The sequence below is a fragment of the Schistocerca piceifrons genome, chromosome 1 (assembly GCF_021461385.2).
Source record: "Schistocerca piceifrons isolate TAMUIC-IGC-003096 chromosome 1, iqSchPice1.1, whole genome shotgun sequence".
Classification (NCBI taxonomy): domain Eukaryota; kingdom Metazoa; phylum Arthropoda; class Insecta; order Orthoptera; family Acrididae; genus Schistocerca; species Schistocerca piceifrons.
Window position 1 is genome coordinate 1,093,820,556 of NC_060138.1, and position 26,743 is coordinate 1,093,847,298.

Below are 26,743 nucleotides of genomic sequence, written 5' to 3' on the forward strand. Positions count from 1 at the left end.
CTTCCTACACTTGTGTTACAGTGTTGAGAACTGTAGGGTCTCCTAAACAGGTCATGGATGCTCTTCACATCACAGGCTTTCCTCCATTTCATGCTTGACAAAAACTCATTACAGATTCTTGCAACAAAATATAAAACTCCATTCTGAACCTTAGACAAACACACAAAGTCTATTCAGAATTTAATTTTATTCGAGTATTATGATTTTGGTTTTGAAAATCCATCTTAAACTCATTCTTATTATTAAACACAAATACCACTAGGGACTAAATGTGTTGTCATATAAACATTAGAATAAAAAAGTCCTGCAAGATACTGCTGCAAGCTGTTTGGTTATCAACTGTACACAATGTAGGCCAGTTCACAATATGACTGGCATCCATACACAAAATTTAATTTGATAATTGTCGTATATGATTTATGATTCTTGAGAAGTGTTCTGAAATTCTGTATATGCTCACCAGTGTTGCATAAGGGCTGCTGGATGTGTATGGACTCGTCGCTTTATTCTGGCTGTAGTAGGTGGAGCCTGGCTGGTGGTAATTCTTCACCCCTGTGCCATTCACCAATACTGAGTGCACCGTAGGTGTGCTCGTGGGTTTCGTTGGCGTTGCTAGCATTCCTTTACAGAGAAATGCAGTTGTTGATATATACTGTATACAGGGAAAGTTTAGAAAAGGTAATTGTTTTAATCTGAACAAATGGAAACTCTGACAAGCCTTTACAAAAATGGGGGAGAAACAGTGAGTATTGAGACTTGATGTTCACAGATACATCTCTCGTAAAAGTATACTGAATACAAATTCACCTGAGGTCTGTACTATTTGCAGCAATTCCTTCACTAAGTATGTCTCCATTGGAAAATCTCAACAAAGTGCAATGTTTCATTTTTCCAGAATGATAAATAGAAGAATTGTGGTTTGCAGCTGACTGATTTTAAATATGTTCCCTGTTTCCTGACTGGAAGCCAGACAGTTCGTAGACAATAGGCAATCACTGGCAGCATTTAATGAAGATGACTAAGCCAAATTTCAAAGTATTGTACAGGAAAATATAATTAGGGACTAAAATAACAACAATATGGAAAGGATAGATTGCTATTCCTCACATAAAGCAGTTATTGAGTCACAGACAGGCACAAGAAGAATGCTAAAAGTAGAAAACACATACACATTCACACAAACACAACCAACCCACACACACACACACACACACACACACACACACACACACACACACACCACAGTCAACCTCAAGTGCTGATGAAGGACATAGTCCAAAAGCTGAATTTCTAGCATTCTTTTTAGTTGTGCCTGTCTGCTAGTCAACTCCTCCTCTATGTGACAAGTAGCAGTCTATCCTTTCAATACTGTAATTAGGAACTTGGCTACATATCTATAAAGATTCCTTCTTAGAGTAGAAGTCTTTTAGTGGGCTGTGGGTCAAGTAACAAGGCCACGTGAAGAAGGAACAATACTCTACCTGTCCTATTGTCTCCTGGTTCCTGCAACACCTCTACATAGGAAACTGGGAAAATGCCTTTCCTGTTTCCTATACGACCTTCATACCAGTTTTCATCTACTCTTCGAGTCAGAACTACCAGTTCTCCTGCAAAGACAAAACAATATTGAACTAACTGTGGTCTAATGCAGTTTAAGAATTTGCTTGTGATTATGTTAATCCCATGACATTATTTTAAAGAAAATGGTTGTTGTTAACAATTAAAGGTCTTGTGGATAAAATTCTGTTGGTGGACAAGTAATAATCCAGCAACAAAACCAAACTCCCAATAACTTTCAGAGTAAAATGCAGTATTTTACTGCTGCCACTGATCATTGTAATGAAAGTTACCACAACTCTGAGGTCTTCTTCCAATTTCAGATAGATAATTCAACAGTACGATTTTAACCACAAAGTCCAGGATGAAGAGCCACAAGGCCCTGCATTGGCAACAAAATTTTCAAGCACACGATAAAAAATAGAGGGTTTACAAGCATGAATTGAAAGTCATAACAGAAAGTTTAAAGTTTTATAAGTTCATTTAAAGAAGTGGCAGCTTCATGTATTTTTGTGGAATCCTCAATTTCAGTACTCTTTGCAAAGGAAGAAGATCAATGTAACACAAAATGAATATTTAAAAATATATTTGTAAAGTATTTGATCACCAAATTCCTTGTGACGTCAGACGGAAAATTTTATGACAGCAGAAAGTACAACAGTAATAGATTAGTGTAAGAGTTGCAAAATGGAACAACAAATGGCAGCTGATGTGTAAAGAAGAAGAACAGAGAGAGAACAGGAGAAAATAATGAGATCAGAAGATTTCACTAACAAAATGGAGAAGATATTAGTGCAATATGTAATGAAAAATGTGAGCAAGAGGCACATTAAGATGGTAGAAGAGATTTTTTTTGATATCATATTTACTAAATATTTTGCATATCAAGGTGGAAATTTATAATTTATCTGTATTATGTTTCATTTTAAATTGACAGAATTGATACTGATCAATAAAACAACTGTTGAGAATGTTGCAGTCATTGACATATTGCTGCATGACAAAGATAACTTTGTCTGTTTAGATGATATACATACCTTTTACAAGAGACAATTCAAGATGTGTTTGTGCAATAAAATTAAATTTTGCCTTTGCCTGTCCTTCAGTTGGTTTCTTTGGCATTGTTCGAATTCCATCATAGGGTATTATCTGGGAAAATAAAAACAGGTTTGGATACCATATGTGACTTCTCTTATATGGTATACTATGAAACATACATGTCTTAGTTTCATCACAAAATCCATTAAAAATACTAAAACATCAAAGCAAATTGTAATACAAAATCTCATTAGCTGTATTGTTATAGTTTAAATTTAATCTAAAGCAAGCAATAAAAATATCATAAATAATCATTAATCAATTAATAATTAATGAGAGTATGAACAGTGACTAGATTACCCATATTCAATTTCTAGTGGACGAACTAACCTCTTTTTCAAATGGAATTCTCGTGGTAACACTCATTTTAGGAAAGAAGGTGGCACACAAAGATGAAAATGATCAGCTTACAATAATTTTAATCTGACATAGAAAGTTCTGACAGAATGTAAATAACTTAGGAATTAAGGAAAAAACCCACTGAACAGCAGAGGTGTTGAGTTGTCAACAGGTACATAAATAACTTCTCTGGCTTTTGGATAATTCGGTGAGTTGTTACCTTTACTCCTAAATTATTTTATACCTTTTTATTTCTTTTAACCACCTACTTCTGATACTGTTCCTCACAAGTGGCTTCTAATCTCACTGCATGCCTTTGGACTATCGTCACAGCTGTGAGACTGGATTTGTGATTTCTTGTCAGAAAGTTCACCTTTCACAGTAATTAATGGAAAGTAACTGAGCTATACAGAAGTGATATCTAGTGTTCTCCAAGGAAGTGTTATAGGCCCTCTGCTACTCCTAACCTATATAAATGTTTTAGTAGACAATCTGAGCAGCTCTCTTAGATTGTTTGCATTAGATGATGTTGTTCACGGTCTGAGTCATCAGAAGATCAAAACCGGTTGCAAAATGATTCAGACAAGATATCTGTATGGTATAAAAAGTGGTAATAGACTCTAAATAATGAAAAGTGTGAGGTCATCAACATGAATACTTAAAGGACTCCATTAAATTTCAGATGCATGATAAACCCCACAAATCAAAAGGCTGTTAATCCTTCTAAATACCTAGGAATTACAATTGAGAACAACTTAAACTGGAATGATGACATATAAAATGTGATTTGGAAAGCAAACTGTAGACTGTGTTTTCTTGGCAAGAAAACTTAAAAGATGCAACATATGTACTGAACAGATTGTCAATATTATACTTGTCCATCCTATTCTGGAGTATTGCTGCATGGTATGGGATCTTTACCGGATAGTATTGGTGGCAGACACCAAGATGCTCAACTCAGGGCAGCTCATTCTATATTATCAAGCAATAGGGGGAGTGTGTCATGGATATGATACGCAAATTCAGGTGGCAACCACTAAAAGAAAGTCATTTTTCACTGTGGCAAGATCTCTTCACCCAATTTCTGTCAAGGCTCCAGTCAATGTTAATCTTTAAAGATAATCAGAAACTGACTTGTCCAATCTGTGTATTGTGTAAGTAACTATGCTGAGAGCTCAGAATATCTATTGCTATTCTAACAGACAACCAAAATATAAAAATTGTGTTTATGAGATAAATTCATGTGCAAGTTCAAGATGTACTTGATGACATGTCAATGAATAGATGGAAGTGATATGTCTGGTGTTCCCCAAGGAAGTATTATAAATGATCTTCTACTTGCATTGTCAACTGAAAAGATACTTAAAAATATGAGTAAAATAAAATTTTGACGAGACTCAATACAAATAATTCAGTATTTCTCAAAGAACTCCATAAACTGTAAGAGTACTCCACTGAAGGGTATCTCACAGAAACTCTTAAATTTAATGTTTCCAGTTATTTTATAATTGTTATTAGCATGGTAATACAAAAATATTTCATAATGTTACGTAATTTCATTGTATAGCACTTAAATAAAACGTTTGTCTTTTACTTCTTTCCATATCTTAGAAACTTCACTCTTTGGAATAGGAATATCATAACACAAGATACAACATAAAAATGACTTGAGGTGTTCTTTTTGCCATAAATGTGTGTGTGTGCGTGTGTGTGTGTGTGTTTGAGTTGTGTTTACACACCTATAAGCTGTGTTCAAATCATTCCCCCTCCTATCTAGCATAGTATTCACCTTTAACCACTAGAATTAGAAATATTTCAGCATAGCAGCTGAGAACAATTTGCACAATATAACTAATAAGTAAAACAAATAATAAATAAAAGGTTTATTTGTCCATAGTAACTTTTACAGTCATGGATATAGTCTTTATATATATATATATATATATATATATATATATATATATATATATATATATGGTTATAATAGAGGGAAACATTCCACGTAGGAAATATATATCTAAAAACAAAGATGATGTGACTTACCAAATGAAAGTGCTGGCAGGTCGACAGACACAAAAACAAACACAAACATACACACAAAATTCAAGCTTTCGCAACAAACTGTTGCCTCATCAGGAAAGAGGGAAGGAGAGGGAAAGACGAAAGGAAGTGGGTTTTAAGGGAGAGGGTAAGGAGTCATTCCAATCCCGGGAGCGGAAAGACTTACCTTAGGGGGAAAAAAGGACGGGTATACACTCGCACACACACACATATCCATCCACACATATACAGACACAAGCAGACATATATATATATATATATATATATATATATATATATATATATATATATATATATAAACAAAGATGATTTGACTTACCAAATGAAAGTGCTGGCAGGTCGACAGACACACAAACAACCACAAACATACACACAAAATTCAAGCTTTCGCAACAAACTGTTGCCTCATCAGGAAAGAGGGAAGGAGAGGGAAAGACGAAAGGAAGTGGGTTTTAAGGGAGAGGGTAAGGAGTCATTCCAATCCCGGGAGCGGAAAGACTTACCTTAGGGGGAAAAAAGGACGGGTATACACTTGCGCACACACACACACACACACACACATATCCATCCACACATATACAGACACAAGCAGACATATTTAAATATGTCTGCTTGTGTCTGTATATGTGTGGATGGATATGTGTGTGTGTGTGTGTGTGTGTGTGTGCGCAAGTGTATACCCGTCCTTTTTTCCCCCTAAGGTAAGTCTTTCCGCTCCCGGGATTGGAATGACTCCTTACCCTCTCCCTTAAAACCCACATCCTTTCGTCTTTCCCTCTCCTTCCCTCTTTCCTGATGAGGCAACAGTCTGTTGCGAAAGCTTGAATTTTGTGTGTATGTTTGTGTGTCTGTCGACCTGCCAGCACTTTCATTTGGTAAGTCACATCATCTTTGTTTTTAGATATATTTTTCCTACGTGGAATGTTTCCCCCTATTATAACCAACATTAACAAGAGTTTAGAAATAAAGATAAATTATACACAACATTACAAATCCTTGATGGAGTACAAACATTTCTCAGCTAACAGTTGCTTTAATTTTGTATTAAATATGTTTCCATTTAACAGTTTTATGGTAAATGGAAACATATTTAAGACAAAGTTAAAGCAACTATTAATGTTTCTCAAAGCAGAAAATATCAAAATCAGCTTTACTCTCAGAGTACACTTTATATATTGGGCTTACCTCAACATAGTTGAGGGGGAAGAGGCCCACCATGGCGTTGTGCTCTCCCTCATACCAATTCTTGTCAATCTGTCTCCTCACGAATATGATGTCTCCTCGCCTGAAGCTGAGCTCTCTATATGGAGGAAAAAAAAAAAAAAAAAAAAAAAAAAAAAAAAAAAAAAAAAAAAAAAAAAACAGAATCACAAATATGTGGTGCAATCATCCTTCATGTAGATATTGACAGACAAATGGCTTGTATTATGGTCTCTTGAAAAAGTGGTGAATGTTGTGTGTGTGTGTGTGTGTAAGTTTCTGACTTATTGCAAGGACACATTAAGTACAGTTTTTTCTAGTTATTCACACATCTGTGTTAACATTGCAAATATTTCACAGCTCATGAAACAGAAACAGCATCATTCCATTTCAGTTATTTCTGTTCACATTGTGTTATGTGCATTTAAAATTAACACATTTCTTTAAAAAATGACGCTTCTGTAAGTGACTAAATTCCAGAACTGAAAATTTCTGTTACGTACATGGCAAGTGGCAGTGTTTGTTGCAAAACAGCATGACAAGTAGTAGTATGTTGTAAACAGGCCTATGTAGTTACAGATGTAAGCAACTGTTTTCTTCACAAAATATCAATATAATCAAGCAAATATTAAGCTACCGATCAAGATAAACAGTGACTATTTGAAAATATTGAGGAGGCAGCAGGTTTTTATTTTTTTCATTAAAATTGCTGGTTTTATTTCTAATGTAATAGGTTAAATTTAGATGGCTTAAGTATGAATACCTAGTATTATCAATTCTGTGCATGGATTAAGTTTCCAATCTTTTTTCCTTTTGTCAATGTATGGCTTAACTCATTGTGCATTCTGGAAGGTTCTCATTCTTGAAAGGATCTACAGAACATATGAAATGAATGATTAAATGAAAAAGTTGGCAGCCCTGACAAGAGACTGTAGTAAAAATTACCACTCTTCCGATCTACACAGCATTGTTCACTAACGACCCATACAGCACACTTGTTGGAGGATATGGAGTACATTCTGTGACACACAAATGACAAAAGGTTCTTGAGTTAATCAGCAACATCTAGAGATCTTTCTGTTGGTTAATATTACCCACTGATCCAAAATTTACCAGTGATATCGACTTTCCACTTCTCTCTGTAACTTTGCGAGCAGGTGTGGTGAGGTGTGTAGCAATTGCTGTTGGCACCAGGAAGTAATTAACCGCAAATATTCCAATAGAATGAGGCGCCCTCCTGTGGAACTACACAGTATTTCATTAAACCATGGACAATATTTTTATCTCTCCATGGTATTATGGTATAAACTACAAGATGACTGGATAATGCTGTATTCAGTGACTCTGCACAGTGGTTCATTGTGAACACCATGAAACTAGACATTGGGACTTACATAAGAATAATAATTCAGAAATAATTCATTATGTATAAAAACCAGGTATCCAAAGACTTTGTGGGATAAAGTATAAAACTTGCAGATGAACATGGAAGAACTGAGTGAAAAATAGGCTCAGTCATGGGTTAAACAGCTAGCAGACTTTGATTTAATGATAGAATACTGTGAGAATGCAATCAGTCTATAAAGGAGATTGCTTACAAATCATTCATGTGATCCATCCTAGAATACAGCTAATGTGTGTGGGACCCAAAATACACAGGATTGGCAGGGGATAATGACCATATATAGAGAAAGTTACCATGAAAGGTCACAGGTTTGTTTGATCTGTGGGAAAGTGTCCCAGAGATGTTGAAAATCTGATGTGGCAGACTCTTGAAGACAGATGGAAACCATCCTTAGAAAGACTACTAAAAAGTTTCAAGAGTCAGCTTTAAATGATAACTCTAGGAATATACTACAAACCCTACATGTTGCTCCCAAAGGGATCATGAGGATAAGATCAGATTAATCATAGTATACACAGAGGCATTTAAACAATCATTTTTCCCATACTCCCTACATGAATCAAATGGAGGAAAGTCTTGATAACCAATATAGTGGGATGTACCCTTTGCCATGCACTTCACAGAGGTTCACAGAGTAAGGATGGAAATATGTTAAATAAATCACAGTTTGGATTTCAGAAGTGTTGCTCTACTGAGAATGCCACTTACATGTTCACTCGTCAAATTTTTTCAGGCATTAAAAACAAATAGTACTGGTTAGCATTTTCTGCACCCGATCTAAGGCATTTGAGTAAGTGAAACACAATATTCTCCTGGATAAAGTGAGGTGTTATGGTACTGATGGTATAAAAAAATCAATGGAAATGTCATATCTAACCAAAAGAAAACGCAGTGTTGTACTTCGTAATTCAACCAATGTAGTCAGAGGACTTTATTTTGAGTGGGGAGAAATCACATATGGGGTTCCCCCACAGCTCAGTCTTGGATCCATTATTACTCATCATACATGTAAATGATCTTCTGTCTCATATACAACAAGTAGAGTTAGTTTTTTGTTATGTTTCTAGTATTGTAATCAATCCATGCATACACACAGCAACAGAAGAAATGGTAAACAATGTTCTGAAGAGCGTCATTGACTGGTTTCTTGTGAATGGTGTCACCCTCAATTTTAAAAAGACACAGCATATTCAGTTCCACACATCTAGATGACTACACCAATGATAGGTGTAACTCTGGGTGAGGAAATAGTAAATATGGTGGAAACTTCAAAATTCTTAGCTGTTGATACTGATGAGCATTTAAACTGGAAAAGCACATTCAGCAACATTTGCAATAAGAAACACTGCAAATCTTGGGGAGAGACAAATCAGTAAGTTGACATATTTTCATTCAATAATGTCATATGGAATAATAGTTAGTTGGTTTCTTGATTTGGTGGAGGGGACCAAATGGCGAGGTCATCGCTTTCATCAGATTGGGGGAGGATGGGGAACGAAGTAGGCCATGCCCTTTTAAAGGACCCATTCCAGCATTTGCTTGGAGCGATTTAGGGAAATCATGGGAAACCTACATCAGGATGGCCGGATGCAGGTTTAAACCGTTGTCCTCCTAAATGTGAGTCCAGTGTGCTAACCAAAGTGCCACCTTGCTAGGTATGGAATAATGTCTGGGGTGACTCATCTTTAAGAAAGAAAGTTTTCATTGCTAAAAAACATGCTGTAAGAATAATCATATTGGTGACATCTGATTAGGTAGCTAGGCATATTGACCATTACTTCGCAGTATATTTATCCCTCATGAAGGCTGCTGTAAACAATCCACAGCAGTTCAAAAGGAACAATGATGTGTATAAATACACTCCTGGAAATTGAAATAAGAACACCGTGAATTCATTGTCCCAGGAAGGGGAAACTTTACTGACACATTCCTGGGGTCAGATACATCACATGATCACACTGACAGAACCACAGGCACATAGACACAGGCAACAGAGCATGCACAATGTCGGCACTAGTACAGTGTATATCCACCTTTCGCAGCAATGCAGGCTGCTATTCTCCCATGGAGACGATCGTAGAGATGCTGGATGTAGTCCTGTGGAACGGCTTGCCATGCCATTTCCACCTGGCGCCTCAGTTGGACCAGCGTTCGTGCTGGACGTGCAGACCGCGTGAGACGACGCTTCATCCAGTCCCAAACGTGCTCAATGGGGGACAGATCCGGAGATCTTGCTGGCCAGGGTAGTTGACTTACACCTTCTAGAGCACGTTGGGTGGCACGGGATGCATGCGGACGTGCATTGTCCTGTTGGAACAGCAAGTTCCCTTGCCGGTCTAGGAATTGTAGAACGATGGGTTTGATGACGGTTTGGATGTACCATGCACTATTCAGTGTCCCTTCGACGATCACCAGTGGTGTACGGCCAGTGTAGGAGATCGTTCCCCACACCATGATGCCGGGTGTTGGCCCTGTGTGCCTCGGTCGTATGCAGTCCTGATTGTGGCGCTCACCTGCACGGCGCCAAACACGCATACGACCATCATTGGCACCAAGGCAGAAGCGACTCTCATCGCTGAAGACGACACGTCTCCATTCGTCCCTCCATTCACGCCTGTCGCGACACCACTGGAGGCGGGCTGCACGATGTTGGGGCGTGAGCGGAAGACGGCCTAACAATGTGCGGGACCGTAGTCCAGCTTCATGGAGACGGTTGCGAATGGTCCTCGCCGATACCCCAGGAGCAACAGTGTCCCTAATTTGCTGAGAAGTGGCGGTGCGGTCCCCTACGGCACTGCGTAGGATCCTACGGTCTTGGCGTGCATCCGTGCGTCGCTGCGGTCCGGTCCCAGGTCGACGGGCATGTGCACCTTCCGCCGACCACTGGCGACAACATCGATGTACTGTGGAGACCTCATGCCCCACGTGTTGAGCAATTCGGTGGTACGTCCACCCGGCCTCCCGCATGCCCACTATACACCCTCGCTCAAAGTCCGTCAACTGCACATACGGTTCACGTCCACGCTGTCGCGGCATGCTACCAGTGTTAAAGACTGCGATGGAGCTCCGTATGCCACGGCAAACTGGCTGACACTGACGGCGGCGGTGCACAAATGCTGCGCAGCTAGCGCCATTCGACGGCCAACACCGCGGTTCCTGGTGTGTCCGCTGTGCTGTGCGTGTGATCATTGCTTGTACAGCCCTCTCGCAGTGTCCGGAGCAAGTATGGTGGGTCTGACACATCGGTGTCAATGTGTTCTTTTTTCCATTTCCAGGAGTGTACAATACCATAAGAAAAAAGGACATTCATTATGCCACATTAAGGTGGTCTTTAGCACAAAAGGAGGTGCAGAATGTTTGGCCATTTATTCAATGATATAAAATGTCCGACAGACAGAAAAGTAAAATTTTAAAACAAACTGTTGCCACATGTTGCCATATTTACAAAATAATTCATAATGTGAATATAAATTGATCTATTCCAATCATTACGATTTATTGTGCAGATGATCCATGGAATATGAAGCTAACCATCTAGCCTAATACACAATTTATATAACTACACTTATAGCTGCCAAAGAATAAATAGGTTATCATCGCATTATAGGTATGTTTACTATGAAAACTGTTGCTTATCATCTTGCTAACTGGCATTTTCAATCCTCAAACCACAATACTCAGATAATACATGGAAGTGACTAACAACATATGTATTAGCTATCCTTTGAACTACTGAGATTTTCAGTTTCTCTCTTGATATGTACTAGACCACTTAATATTGTTATGTTGTACTGAAGCTAGATGATCTAAACGGTGATGAGTAGATTAATGAAAGAGCTGCAACTGTTTGCTGTGTATGTATCTGTGTGCCATACCTAAAATATCATATATCACGTTTAGTTTAGTCATTGTCACACATCAGTTTGTTGACAATATGTGCCTACCGAAAGTAAAACAACATAGAATCTTTCACAATGGTTACAAGTGAAACAAATTCTCTCAATGTGCAGGTGTGACTGCATCACTAGTCTGTGACAAAAAGGCTCGCAAGGAATAGTAAACTATGATGGTGGAGAATTTGCCCTACAGTAAATATCAGAAATAAAAATGAAAATGCAGTCAAAGGACTTCTACTAAAAAATATATACTTAATTTATATACTTGTTTCACCAGCCTCCATTACTGTTTTGTAATTTTCCTTTAAGTTTTGTAGGGATGAAATCAAGGGAGAAACCACTATCAAACATTGTGGCACTCCAATTTAATGTTTCCCATCTGAGTCAATATTTAATCCTTCTCCTCTCACATGTTTTAACTCATATGGCTCCAGAACGCTCAGGAGGAAAAGAAGGTACTGATTTTCCTGTGTTATTTTTTTTAATTTCTATTGGAAAATGAAAATCTCTCTTTTTTCGTATATATCTTATGGAAAAAGTCCACTTACTCTTAATTCACCCACACTGAAAATTGTTGTTGTTGTTGTGGTCTTCAGTCCTGAGACTGGTTTGATGCAGCTCTCCATGGTACTCTATCCTGTGTAAGATTCTTCATCTCCCAGTACCTACTGAAGCCTACATCCTTCTGAATCTGCTTAGTGTATTCATCTCTTGGTCATTTTTACCCTCCACGCTGCCCTCCAATACTAAGTTGGTGATACCTTGATGCCTCAGAACATGTCCTACCAACCGATCCCTTCTTCTAGTCAAGTTGTGCCACAAACTTCTCTTCTCCCCAATCCTATTCAACACCTCCTGATTAGTTATGTGATCTACCCATCTAATCTTCAGCATTCTTCTGTAGCACCACATTTCGAAAGCTTCTATTCTCTTCTTGTCTAAACTATTTATCGTCCACGTTTCACTTCCATACATGGCTACACTCCACACAAATACTTTCAGAAACGACTTCCTGACATTTAAATCTATACTCGAAGTTAACAAATTTCTCTTCTTCAGTAACGCTTTTCTTGCCATTGCCAGTCTACATTTTATATCCTCTCTACTTTGACCATCATCAGTTATTTTGCTCATCAAATAGCAAAACTCCTTCACTACTTTAAGTGTCTCATTTCCTAATCTAATACCCTCAACATCACCCGACTTAATTTGACCACATTCCATTATCCTCGTTTTGCTTTTGTTGATTTTCATCTTATATCCTCCCTTCAAGACACTATCCATTCCATTCAACTGCTCTTCCAAGTCCTTTGCTGTCTCCGATAGAATTACAATGTCATCGGCGAACCTCAAAGTTTTTATTTCTTCTCCATGGATTTTAATACCTATTCCGAACATTTCTTTTGTTTTCTTTATTGCTCGCTCAATATACAGATTGAATAACATCGGGGAGAGGCTATAACCCTGTCTCACTCCCTTCCCAACTACTGCTTCCCTTTCATACCCCTCGACTCTTATAACTGCCATCTGCTTTCTGTACAAAATTGTAAATAGCCTTTCGCTCCCTGTATTTTACCCCTGCAGCCTTCAGAATTTGAAAGAGGGTATTCCAATCAACATTGTCAAAAGCTTTCTCTAAGTCTACAAATGCTAGAAACATAGGTTTCCTTTCCTTAATCTTTCTTCTAAGATAAGTCATAGGGTCAGTATTGCCTCACGTGTTCCAACAATTCTACGGAATCCAAACTGATCTTCCCCGAGTTTGGCTTCTATCAGTTTTTCCATTCGTCTGTAAAGAATTCGCGTTAGTATTTTGCAGGTGTGACTTATTAAGCTGATAGATCAGTAATTTTCACATCTGTCAACATCTGCTTTCTTTGGGATTGGAATTATTATATTCTTCTTGAAGTCTGAGGGTATTTCGCCTGTCTCATACATCTTGCTCACCAGATGGTAGAGTTTTGTCAGGACTGGCTCTCCCAAGGCTGTCAGTAGTTCTAATGGAATGTTGTCTACTCCGGGGGCCTTGTTTCGACTCAGGTCTTTCAGTGCTCTGTCAAACTCTTCACGTAGTATCATATCTCCCCTTCACGTAGTATCATATCTCCCATTTCATCTTCATCTACATCCTCTTCCATTTCCATAATATTGTCCTCAAGTACATCGCCCTTGTATAGACCCTCTATATACTCCTTCCACCTTTCTGTTTTCCCTTCTTTGCTTAGAACTGGGTTTCCATCAAAACTCTTGATATTCATGCAAGTGATTCCCCTTTCTCCAAATGTCTCTTTAATTTTCCTGTAGGCAGTATGTATCTTACCCCTAGTGAGATGAGCCTCTACATCCTTACATTTGTCCTCTAGCCATCCCCGCTTCCTGTCAATCTCATTTTTGAGACGTTTGTATTCCTTTTTGCCTGCTTCATTTACCGCATTTTTATATTTTCTCCTTTCATCAACTAAATTCAATATTTCTTCCGTTACCCATGGGTTTCTACTAGCCCTCGTCTTTTTACCTATTTGATCCTCTGCTGCCTTCACTATTTCATCCCTCAAAGCTACCCATTCTTCTTCTACTGTATTTCTTTCCCCCATTTCTGTCAATTGTTCCCTTATGCTCTCCCTGAAACTCTGTACAACCTCTGGTTTAGTCAGTTTATCCAGGTCCCATCTCCTTAAATTCCCACCTTTTTGCAGTTTCTTCAGTTTTAATCTACAGGTCATAACCAATAGATTGTGGTCAGAGTCCACATCTGCCCCTGGCGATGTCTTACAATTTAAAACCTGGTTCCTAAATCTCTGTCTTACCATTATATAATCTATCTGATACCTTCTAGTATCTCCAGGATTCTTCCATGTATACAACCTTCTTTTATGATTCTTGAACCAAGTGTTAGCTATGATTAAGTTATGCTCTGCGCAAAATTCTGCCAGACGGCTTCCTCTTTCACTTCTTACCCCCAATCCATATTCACCTACTATGTTTCCTTCTCTCCCTTTTCCTACTCTCGAATTCCAGTCACCCATGACTATTAAATTTTTGTCTCCCTTCAGTACCTGAGTAATTTCTTTCATCTCATCATACATTTCATCAATTTCTTTGTCATCTGCAGAGCTAGTTGGCATATAAACTTGTACTACTGTAGTAGGCATGGGCTTCGTGTCTATCTAGGCCACAATAATGCGTTCACTATGCTGTTTGTAGTAGCTTACCCGTACTCCTATTTTTTTTATTCATTATTAAACCTACTTCTGCATTACCCCTATTTGATTTTGTATTTATGACCCTGTATTCACCTGACCAAAAGTCTTGTTGTTCCTGCCATCGAACTTCACTAATTCCCACTATATCTAACTTTAATCTACCTATTTACCTTTTTAAATTTTCTAACCTACCTGCCTGATTAAGGGATCTGACATTCCACGCTCCGATCCACAGAATGCCAGTTTTCTTTCTCCTGATAACAACATCCTCTTGAGTAGGCCCTGCCCGGAGATCCGAATGGGGGACTATTTTACCTCCAGAATATTTTACCCAAGAGAACGCCATCATCATTTAATCATACAGTAAAGCTGCATGCCCTCGCAAAAATTTACGGCTGTAGTTTCCCCTTGTTTTCAGCCGTTCGCAGTAACACAACAGCAAGACCATTTTGGTTAGTGTTACAGGACAAGATCAGTCAATCATCCAGACTGTTGCCCCTGCAACTACTGAAAAGGCTGCTGCCCCTCTTCAGGAACCACACATTTGTCTGGCCTCTCAACAGATACCCCACCGTTGTGGTTGCACCTACGGTACGGCTATCTGTATCATTGAGGCATGCAAGCCTCCCCACCAACGGCAAGGTCCATGGTTCATGGGGGGGGGGGGGGGGGTACTAAAAATTACTGGATGGTATTACAAGCTCCATGGCTTCTAAAATGACTGGATTCTAAGGTAACATCTATCACAGTGTATTATGGGGAAAGTTGGATGAAATAAGCATAACTTCAGACTGGATGTGACATCTACCTTGAAGTCTGTCCAACAAAGTTGTACAGTGCACGAGCGACCAGCTTGGGCTCAGGAGTTTTGTCTCTTGGCCTGGACTTGGAGCTGGCATCATCCAAGAAGTCATCATAGCGGTTCAGCGGAATAGGTGACTTCTGAGAGGGGCTGTAACAACAAAGACACTGGTAACAACATCTGGAGTACTTGCAGTTCAATTTTATGTCACAGAAAATATTTCATTCAAAATTATCTGCACGCTAGTTTAGCTGTGAGTGTAGCTTTTTTTTTACTCTCAGTCTATGTATAATTACGAACTACAACATTCCAAATACAGTATATAATAATGTGATCAGCAGTTCTGCATTCAGGTTGATTGGGCTGCAATAGTAAAAGTCTAATATCAGGCACGCAATGACTTTAATGCTCATATGACATGTTTCAGAAGTTATCCATCATCAGGTATCTACAAAAAGATCACATACAAAAATATTTTATAAAACACAGTAATGGGCAGCTATAGCATTCCACTTTGACTGAAATCGCCTGGCACAAACTGTACTACACCTAACTGGGAGCGATTGCTGCATATAGATACAGCATTTCAAGTTGTATGTCAAACAAACATATACAGACTACAGACACAATTGGGTGGACCAAGAAGACATTCTTGCCATCAGGTGGCATTAATGAAATGTAGAGTGGTGCCAAGGAACATCAATCAATATACATTTATTACACTGTGTATCTGATGCCAATGAAGCAACTGATTATAAAAGAAACATTTTCTTTATACAAATGGTAATGATGACAATATGGTGATAAAAGGTTACATAAAATACGTGTTTAAAATCAGGAGTATTACATGACACCACACATCATCAAAAGCTACAATCACAAGAACTGTGCGATGTGACAAGCAACATAAAATTAAAGTATGAAATATATATATGACACATACACCGAAAATTTAAATACACATACATAAAAAATTTAAATACAGGGGAAGGGGAACATAATATTTTCATTAAAATTCAGGCAGTCTGTCTGTCAGACTCACATGCAGTACCAGAAAGTACCCAGTATGCACTACCGCACTTACATTAAAACTAAGAAATATTACTTGGTTCCATCTATTCTCTAACATTAAAATCACAGCGTCTAGTAACACTTCACAAAAACTACAAGGGGTGTTCAATAAGTAATGCAACATTTTTGGTTCTATTCAGGGTTCAAATACACCATAATATTCCCCACTGTTTTGGCTACAAAACCCTATTTTTTAACATAATTTCCATTAAATGTGATGGCCTTATGCACCTCACTGGCAGGCCTGTATGGCTGCAGGGTGACACTCTACTGGTCAACATCAGAGACAACGTGTTGCTGTATCAATAAGCTCCCATCACCCATGTATTTGATGCATCCTTCATGTGACCAATCAGATAGAAGTCAGAAGGTGTGAGATCCAGGCTGTAGGGTGAATGAGGAAGGACAGTTCAATTAACTTCTGTGAGCTTCTCTCTGGTGCAAAACTTGTTTGAAGGCTTGTGTTGTCATGGAGAAGGAAAATTTCATTTGCATTTTTGTGGCGACAAACATGCTCACATCATTTCTTCAGTTTCCTTCAGTTCAGAGTTGATCACTGCACCATGAGGGAGGACATCAAAAACAATAACCCATTCAGAGAGCCAGAAGATCATCACCATGACTTTACTGGGTGAACTATTTCTTCAGAGGAGCGGTGGTGTGCCATCATTCAATAGACTGCCATTTTGTTTCCGGTTCGAAGTAATGAACCCACGTTTCACTGCCTGTGGTAGTGTTCGAAAAAATTACCATGATCAGTCTCATAATGCGTGAGCAATTCTGCACAGAAGGTCCTTCGTTGCTCTTTCTGGTCTTCTGTTAGGCAGCATGGAATCCAGGAGGCACACACTTTTGAGTAGCCCAACAGCACTACCAACATAGATGTCCAGTAGAGCAGTGAGGTGCTTGATTGTGATCTGTTGATCACTTCAAATGAGAGTGTGTGCACATTCCACCACTGCTGGAGTCAAATCTGTGTGCAGCCAAATGGCAGTGATAACAGATGCCTTGCCCCATGATTCACTGTGCTTTTGTTCACTGCCATGTCTCCACAGACATTCTGCAAATACCTATGAACGTCTGTGATGTTCCAGTTTCATGCCAAGAGAAATTCAGTGACACCTCTCTGCTTGGAATGCACCTCCCTCACACGTGCCATTTTGAAGGCTATCAGAACTGCATGAAATGATAGGGGATGAAGTGGAAATGTTCCACGATGTCCCACAACAAATTCCGCATTTTTCAACCGAAATTGTCTAAGAAAAAAAAAATGTGTTGCATTATTTACTGAACATCCCTTGTATAATCTGAAAGTATGAAATGCATACATAGTGTAATTGTACATTTCAAATGATACAATTATAGTGCATAGTAATAGTCACCTGCCTCTTGCAAGGTATACTGACAATTGAACATTAAGACATTAAAAAAATGTGTACACATCCACAGGAGTACAAAAAATCTTTCTCTGATGCAGAAGGACAAGTGGGCTTCTGTATTGGACTGAAACCCAAAAACAAACCATGGCATGCTGATGATAATTAATTTATGAGGATACAGTATGGTGGAATAAAGTACAACATAAGGTGACAGCTAAAGAACATGAGAAGGTGCAGAGATTGGCCTACCACTGCTGGGTTAGAGACCATGCTAGATATGCCCCCATTACATAATAGCATTACAATGGAGATAGCAGCAGAGGCACACAGGTTAAAAACTAGAAATCTTTGGGACATCAAGCATCCTGCATTAATATAACGAATGCAGTGAATATAGGAATGGTCAGAGAAATGCCAGCTGACTCCAGAATAAACTTCAGTTGCTTCAATAACCGTTTCTGTGTAACCACAGGAAGTAGGGAGCAGTGAAAGAAGGAACCATAACACCGTTCAAGTGACACAGTCTGGGTTAGTAAAGGGTCAAGAATGGACAAAGACGCTGTTCCTGGGGTATACAAGCTTGAGTGGAGGGTGCAGTCTCTCTCGTGAAGCTGGCTATGGTATTTCAGGAAGATATATTTGCTGTGAGAGTATGTGCAGAGGAGAATCTTCACAGCTGATACAAGGATCATAGCATCCGTATTCATTCAGACAGCCAAGGAGGATCTGGATCTCTATCAGCCCCTGCAACGAGCTAAGATCATTGCAGTTACAGAATGCCATGAAACCCTTGTGAGGCTGGTCACTGTGGCCGAGTGGTTCTAAGCGCTTCAGTCCGGAACCGCGTTGTTGCTACAGTCGCTGGTTTGAATACTGCCTCGGGCATGGATATGTGTGATGTCCTTAGGTTAGTTAGGTTTAAGTAGTTCTAAGTCTATGGGACTGATGACCTCCAATGTTAAGTCCCATAGTGCTTAGAGCCATTTGAGCCAAACCCTTGTGAGGCTAGGAGAAAGCGACTGGGTAAACATGCTGTGTGTCATTGGCAACTCAGGAATTAACTTGGTAACAAATAAATTTCTAGCCGGCCGGTGCGGCCGTGCGGTTCTAGGCGCTTCAGTTTGGAACCGTGTGACCGCTACGGTCGCAGGTTCGAATCCTGCCTCGGGCATGGATGTGTGTGATGTTCTTAGGTTAGTTAGGTTTAAGTAGTACTACGTTCTAGGGGACTGATGACCACAGATGTTAAGCCCCATAGTGCTCAGAGCCATTTGAACCATTTCGAATAAATTTCTAGGCTAGCCAGAACAGAGGCACAGACTCCATTTGTTGGACTGGAATGTATTTTAAGCATCCCCAACGTGAAGGTAAAATCTAAATTATGTAGCTGGAACAGGAGGCAGCACATAGAACATTGGACTAAAACACAAAAACAAAAACATGCAACTTAAATATTCTCAAAACCATGTTTAAAGAGAAGTTCTGTAGTCCTGGGCGGCGATTTCAGGGAGTGCCTAATTCGTTTTCTTGAAGAAAATAACCTTTTTTCACTAAGCGCCTAGCATCCAGCGTATGTTGGTCTATCGATTATTCATAGGATTTTGAAACACATCCCTGTTGGGTTTGAACATTTCTGAACACCTCTAAATTGATTTCTGAACGGATCATAAGTTGATTTTTGGATGTGTGCATAGTGTATGTGATGTCTCTGCAAGGGGAATTCCCGTCGCATCTAGAAATGAAAAAACTTCCCCGCAGACAGAAGGGGACGGGGCTATACGAGATGAACCGAACAGGTGAATGCCAAACTCTCTTTGTTTATGTGGTTGACTGGGCTTGAGAATGATCAGCGCTGTAATAATTACAAGCGAAATCCATAGATTCAGACTACCAGACTGGAAATAAAGGACTAACAAGAATTACAGGTAAGATAGATTACATATTATCTTCTCAGTGTATCCAAGAAAATGAAATTTTGACAGAAAATTTTTGCCAGAAAGCTGCACCACTAAGGGCCAGTTGTACAGTCAAACTGGCCGACTGGAATAGGAAAGGTACCACAGGACATTTTAATTTCCATTATCCTGATGGCTTCCACTACAAAGTATACATGTTTGAATTCCACAGAACGAAATACAGTGACATGTGATAGAAGAACACTGTGTGTGGAGGAGTAGCGCTGCATTTTGGCACACTTAAGAGCATATAACATGTCTTACATTTCCTCAAACACGTATTATTTTATATATCAAACTCTTCAGAAAGATATGAGCTACAAAATGAACTTATTTTTCAAAAATACATATTTTTTTTACACTACTGGCCATTAAAATTGATACACCAAGAAGAAATGCAGATGATAAACGGGTATTCATTGGACAAATATATTATACTAGAACTGACATGTAATTACATTTTCACGCAATTTGGGTGCATAGATCCTGAGAAATCAGTACCCAGAACAACCACCTCTGGACGTAATAACGGCCTTGAGACGCCTGGGCATTGAGTCAAACAGAGTTTGGATGGCGTGTACAGGTACAGCTGCCCATGCAGCTTCTGCACGATACCACAGTTCATCAAGAGTAGTGACTGGCGTATCGTAACGAGCCAGTTGCTCGGCCACCATTGACCAGACGTTTCCAATTGGTGAGAGATCTGGAGAATGTGCTGGCCAGGGCAGCAATCGAACATTTTCTGTACCCAGAAAGGCCCGTACAGGGCCTGTAACATGTGGTCCTGCATTATCCTGCTGAAATGTAGGGTTTCGCAGGGATCGAATGAAGGGTACAGCCACGGGTCGTAACACATCTGAGATGTAACGTCCACTGTTCAAAGTGACGTCAATGCGAACAACAGGTGACCGAAACGTGTAACCAATGGCACCCCATACCATCACGCCGGGTGATACGCCAGTATGGCGATGACGAATACACGCTTCCAATGTGTGTTCACAGTGATGTCGCCAAACACGGATGCGATCATCATGATGCTGTAAACAGAACCTGGATTCATCCGAAAAAATGACGTTTTGCCATTCGTGCACCCAGGTTCGTCGTTGAGACACCATTGCAGGCGCTCCTGTCTGTGATGCAGCGTAGATGGTAACCGCAGCCACGGTCTCCGAGCTGATAGTCCGTGCTGCTGCAAACGTCATCGAACTGTTCGTGCAGATGGTTGTTGTCTTGCAAACGTCCCCATCTGTTGACTCAGGGATCGAGACGTGGTTGCACGAACCGTTACAGCCGTGCGGATAAGATGCCTGGCATCTCGACTGCTAGTGATTCGAGGCCGTTGGGATCCAGCACGGCGTTCCGTATTACCCTCCTGAATCCACGATTCCGTATTCTGCTAACAGTCATTGGATCTCGACCAACGCGAGCAGCAATGTCGCGATACGATAAACCGCAAATCGCAATAGGCTACAATCCGACCTTTATCAAAGTCGGAAACGTGATGGTACTCATTTCTCCTCCTTACACGAGGCTTCACAACAACGTTTCACCAGGCAACGCCGGTCAACTGCTGTTTGTGTACGAGAAATCGGTTGGAAACTTTCCTCATGTCAGCACGTTGTAGGTGTTGCCACCGGCGCCAACCTTGTGTGAATGCTCTGAAAAGCTAATAATTTGCATATCACAGCATCTTCTTCCTGTCGGTTAAATTTCGCGTCTGTATGACGCCATCTTCGTGGTGTAGCAATTTTAATTGCCAGTAGTGTATTTTCGACGTCTTATCTTAAAGTCTCGAGGGGTGGAGGGGGGCGGGTTGGAAGCGCGTCACTATTGAACTTTTGCGCCGGTTCGGAAATACCGTAGATCCGGTGCTGACTGCCTAGGTGGCGAGCGAGTTGTTGCTCACCTACCCGACTCAGAGCCATTTGAACCATTTTTTGTTACAGAAGAAATATTACAGCTTACGTTTGGAAAAATGATAAGACGAATTGAATTGTGTATTCAACAACAGGAGGTACACTTTCAACATTTAATGTGAAAATTTGTAAGTAAAAATGAATATTCAATAAACTAATAACTTGTATTTCACTGAGTTTCATTTCGGTATATTCACTTCGGCATACGGCACGCGCGGCTAACAATCATACGGCACTGCAGAGAAAAAATGGTTCAAATGGCTCTGAGCACTATGGGACTTAACATCTGAGGTCATCAGTCCCCTAGAACTTAGGACTACTTAAACCTAACTAACCTAAGGACATCACACACATCCATGCCCGAGGCAGGAGTCGAACCTGCGACCGTAGCAGCAGCGCGGTTCCGGACTGAAGCACCTAGAACCGTTCGGCCACTGAGGCCGGCGCACTGCAGAGAGACTTTTTGAACACCCCGTAGTTGGTGTGCCAGCATTCGTGGTACATTCTACATATCGCTAATACCACCCTCAGCTATGCAGTTCGAGTGTACTCCTGTGAAGCTGTCGATGTGCCATCGCTCGGCGTATATCTTAGATAACCGTGGTACAACAACCGAGTTAGAAAACTGCTGCGGAAGCAAAGGGAACTTCACAGCAAACATAAACATAGCCAAAGCCTTGCAGACAAACAAAAACTACGCGAAGCGAAATGCAGTGCGAGGAGGGCTATGCGAGAGGCGTTCAATGAATTCGAGTTCTATGTACTGACTTGGCAGAAAATCCTAAGAAATTTTGGTCTTATGTCAAAGCGGTAGGTAGATCAAAACAAAATGTCCAGACATTCTGTGACCAAAATGGTACTGAAACAGAAGATGACAGATTAAAGGCCGAAAAACTAAATGTCTTTTTCCAAAGCTGTTTCACAGAGGAAGACTGCAGTGTAGTTCCTTCTCTAGATTGTCGCACATATGACAAAATGGTAGATATCAAAATAGACGACAGAGGGATAGAGAAACAATTAAAATCGCTCAAAAGAGGAAAGGCCGCTGGACCTGATGGGATACCAGTTCGATTTTACACAGAGTGCGCGAAGGAACTTGCCCCCCTTCTTGCAGCTGTGTACCGTAGGTCTCTAGAAGAGCGTAGCGTTCCAAAGGATTGGAAAAGGGCACAGGTCATCCCCGTTTTCAAGAAGGGACGTCGAACAGATGTGCAGAACTATAGACCTATATCTCTGACGTCGATAAGTTGTAGAATTTTGGAACACGTATTATGATCGAGTATAATGACTTTTCTGGAGACTAGAAATCTACTCTGTAGGAACCAGCATGGGTTTAGAAAAAGACGGTCGTGTGAAACCCAGATCGCGCTATTCGTCCACGAGACTCAGAGAGCCATAGACACGGGTTCCCAGGTAGATGCCGTGTTTCTTGACTTCTGCAAGGCGTTCGATACAGTTCCCCACAGTCGTTTAATGAACAAAGTAAGAGCATATGGACTATCAGACCAATTGTGTGATTGGATTGAGGAGTTCCTAGATAACAGAACGCAGCATGTCATTCTCAATGGAGAGAAGTCTTCCGAAGTAAGAGTAATTTCAGGTGTGCCGCAGGGGAGTGTTGTAGGACCGTTGCTATTCACAATATACATAAATGACCTTGTGGATGACATCGGAAGTTCACTGAGGCCTTTTGCGGATGATGCTGTGGTATATCGAGAGGTTGTAACATTGGAAAATTGTACTGAAATGCAGGAGGATCTGCAACGAATTGACGTATGGTGCAGGGAATGGCAATTGAATCTCAATGTAGACAAGTGTAATGTGCTGCGAATACATAGAAAGATAGATCCCTTATAATTTAGTTACAATATAGCCGGTCAGCAACTGGAAGCAGTTAATTCCATAAATTATCTGGGAGTAGGCATTAGGAGTGATTTAAAATCGAATGACCATATAAAATTAATCGTCGGTAAAGCAGGTGCCAGACAGATTCATTGGAAGAATCCTAAGGAAATGCAGTCCGAAAACAAAGGAAGTAGGTTACAGTGCGCTTGTTCGCCCACTGCTTGAATACTGCTCAGCAGTGTGGGATCCGTACCAGATAGGGTTGATAGAAGAGATAGAGAAGATCCAACGGAGAGCAGCGCGCTTCGTTACAGGATCATTTAGTAATCGCGAAAGCGTTACGGAGATGATTGATAAACTGCAGTGGAAGACTCTGCAGGAGAGACGCTCAATAGCTCGGTACGGGCTTTTGTTGAAGTTTCGAGAACATATCTTCACCGAGGAGTCAAGCAGTATATTGCTCCCTCCTACGTATATCTCGCGAAGAGACCATGAGGATAAAATCAGAGAGATTAGAGCCCACACAGAAGCATATCGACAATCTTTCTTTCCACGAACAATACGAGGTTGGAATAGAACGGAGAACGAACAGAGGTACTCAAGGTACCCTCCGCCACACACCGTCAGGTGGCCTCCGGAGTATGGATGTAGATGTAGACATCGCCTGCAGCGCCACCGCCACGCAGCTGGAGCGTACTCACGTGAAGTTGTCGGTGTGGCGGCGGCTGTGCATGTCTTGCAGCTCCTGCAGGTACTTGCGGCGGCGCTCCTCCTGGTAGATCCTGCGCATAGCCTCCGCCTGCCGGCGGGCCAGTTCCTCCTCGGAGAGCGCCTCCTTCGCCTCGGACCGCACCGGACTGCGGTAGTGGATGGTCACCTCCGACTCCACATAGCGGTGCGGCGACTCTGCAACCAGACGACGGCGTCTCCGTCAGCCTCGCCCGCGGCCCACATACAAGTAGCGCTGCCAAGTAGGCAGCGCGTGGCGTGTTTACCTTAAGCCGCCGCAGCCGGAAACGTTCGCTACTCTCTCTCCATCCGCCGGCTAAACACCAAATACCTGACTTCGGAGAACTACTGTACAATACGGGGGTTGGACAAAAGCACCGAAACGCCAAAAACACAACGTATAATACAGGGTCGTCCATTGACGTGACTGGGCCAAATAACTCACGAAATAAGCGTCAAACGAAAAAACTACAAAGAACGAAATTTGTCTAGCTTGAAGGGGGAAACCAGATGGCGCTATGGCTGGCCCGCTAGATGACGCTGCCATTGGTCAAACGGATATCAACAACGTTTTTTTAAAATAGGAACCCCCATTTTTATTACATATTCGTGTAGTACGTAGAAATATGAATGTTTTAGTTGGACCACGTTTTTCGCTTTGTGATAGATGGCGCTGTAATAGTCAAAAACATATGGCTCACAATTTTAGACGAACAGTTGGTAACAGGTAGGTTTTTTAAATTAAAATACAGAAGGTAGGTACGTTTGAAGATTTTATTTCGGTTGTTCCAATGTGACACATGTACCTTTGCGAACTTATCATTTCTGAGAACGCATGCTGTTACAGCGTTGTTGTTGTTGTTGTTGTGGTCTTCAGTCCTGAGACTGGTTTGGTGCAGCTCTCCATGCTACCCTATCCTGTGCAAGCTTCTTCATCTCCCAGTACTTCTGCAACCTACATCCTTCTGAATCTGCTTAGTGTATATATCTCTTGGTCTCCCTCTACGATTTTTACCCTCCACACTGCCTTCCAATGCTAAATTTGTGATCCCCTGATGCCTCAGAACATGTCCTACCAATCGATCCCTTCTTCTAGTCAAGTTGTGCCACAAACTCCTCTTCTCCCCAATTCTATTCAATACCTCATCATTAGTTATGTGATCTACCCATCTAATCTTCAGCATTCTTCTGTAGCACCACATTTCAAAAGCTTATATTCTCTTCTTGTCTAAACTATTTATAGTCCATGTTTCACTTCCATACATGACTACACTCCATACAAATACTTTCAGAAACGACTTCCTGACACTTAAATCTATACTCGATGTTAACAAATTTCTCTTCTTCAGAAACGCTTTCCTTGTCATTGCCAGTCTACATTTTATATCCTCTCTACTTCCCCCATCATCAGTTATTTTGCTCCCCAAATAGCAAAACTCCTTTACTACTTTAAGCGTCTCATTTCCTAATCTAATTCCCTCAGCATCACCAGACTTAATTCGACTACATTCCATTATCCTCGTTACAGCGTGATTACCTGTAAATACCACATTAAAGCAATAAATGCTCAAAATGATGTCTGTCAACATCAATGCATTTGGCAATACGTGTAACGACATTCCTCTCAACAGCGAGTAGTTCGCCTTCCGTAATGTAAGCGCATGCTTTGACAATGCGCTGACGCATGTTGTCAGGCGTTGTCGGTGGATCACGATAGCAAATATCCTTCAACTTTCCCCACAGAAAGAAATCCGGGGACGTCAGAACCGGTGAACGTGCGGGCCATGGTATGGTGCTTCGACGACCAATCTACCTGTCATGAAATATGCTATTCAATACCGCTTCAGCTGTATGCGAGCTATGCGCCGGACATCCATCATGTTGGAAGTACATCGTCATTCTGTCATGCAGTGAAACCTCTTGTAGTAACATCGGTGTAATATTACGTACGAAATCAGCATACATTGCACCATTCAGATTCCCATCGCTAAAATGGGAGCCAATTATCCTTTCTCCCATAATGCCGTACCATACATTAACCCGCCAAGGTCGCTGATGTTCCACTTGTCGCAGCCATCGTGGATTTTCCGTTGCCCATTAGTGCATATTATGCCGGTTTACGTTACCGCTGTTGGTGAATGACGCTTCATCGCTAAATAGAACGCGTCCAAAAAATCTGTCATCGTCCCGTAATTTCTCTTGTGCCCAGTGACAGAACTGTATACGACGTTCAAAGTCGTCGCCATGCAATTCCTGGTGCATAGAAATATGGTTCTCAACACCGACG

At 40.7% G+C, this 26,743-nt stretch overlaps 1 protein-coding gene across 8 annotated transcripts in view; it reads right to left on the bottom strand.

Annotated features, from left to right (window-relative positions):
- Window positions 1-26,743, bottom strand: part of LOC124775714 (sorbin and SH3 domain-containing protein 1) — a 1,093,224-nt gene that overhangs the window by 21,406 nt on the left and 1,045,075 nt on the right. For all 8 annotated transcript variants that reach the window (XM_047250558.1, XM_047250581.1, XM_047250574.1 and 5 more), the window contains 6 exons: window positions 24,429-24,633; window positions 15,568-15,711; window positions 6,241-6,355; window positions 2,595-2,706; window positions 1,482-1,607; window positions 461-621 (listed from right to left, as the gene is read on the bottom strand). In XM_047250558.1, the coding sequence (XP_047106514.1) occupies window positions 461-621; window positions 1,482-1,607; window positions 2,595-2,706; window positions 6,241-6,355; window positions 15,568-15,711; window positions 24,429-24,633 (863 nt within the window). The remainder of the gene's footprint in view (window positions 1-460; window positions 622-1,481; window positions 1,608-2,594; window positions 2,707-6,240; window positions 6,356-15,567; window positions 15,712-24,428; window positions 24,634-26,743) is intronic.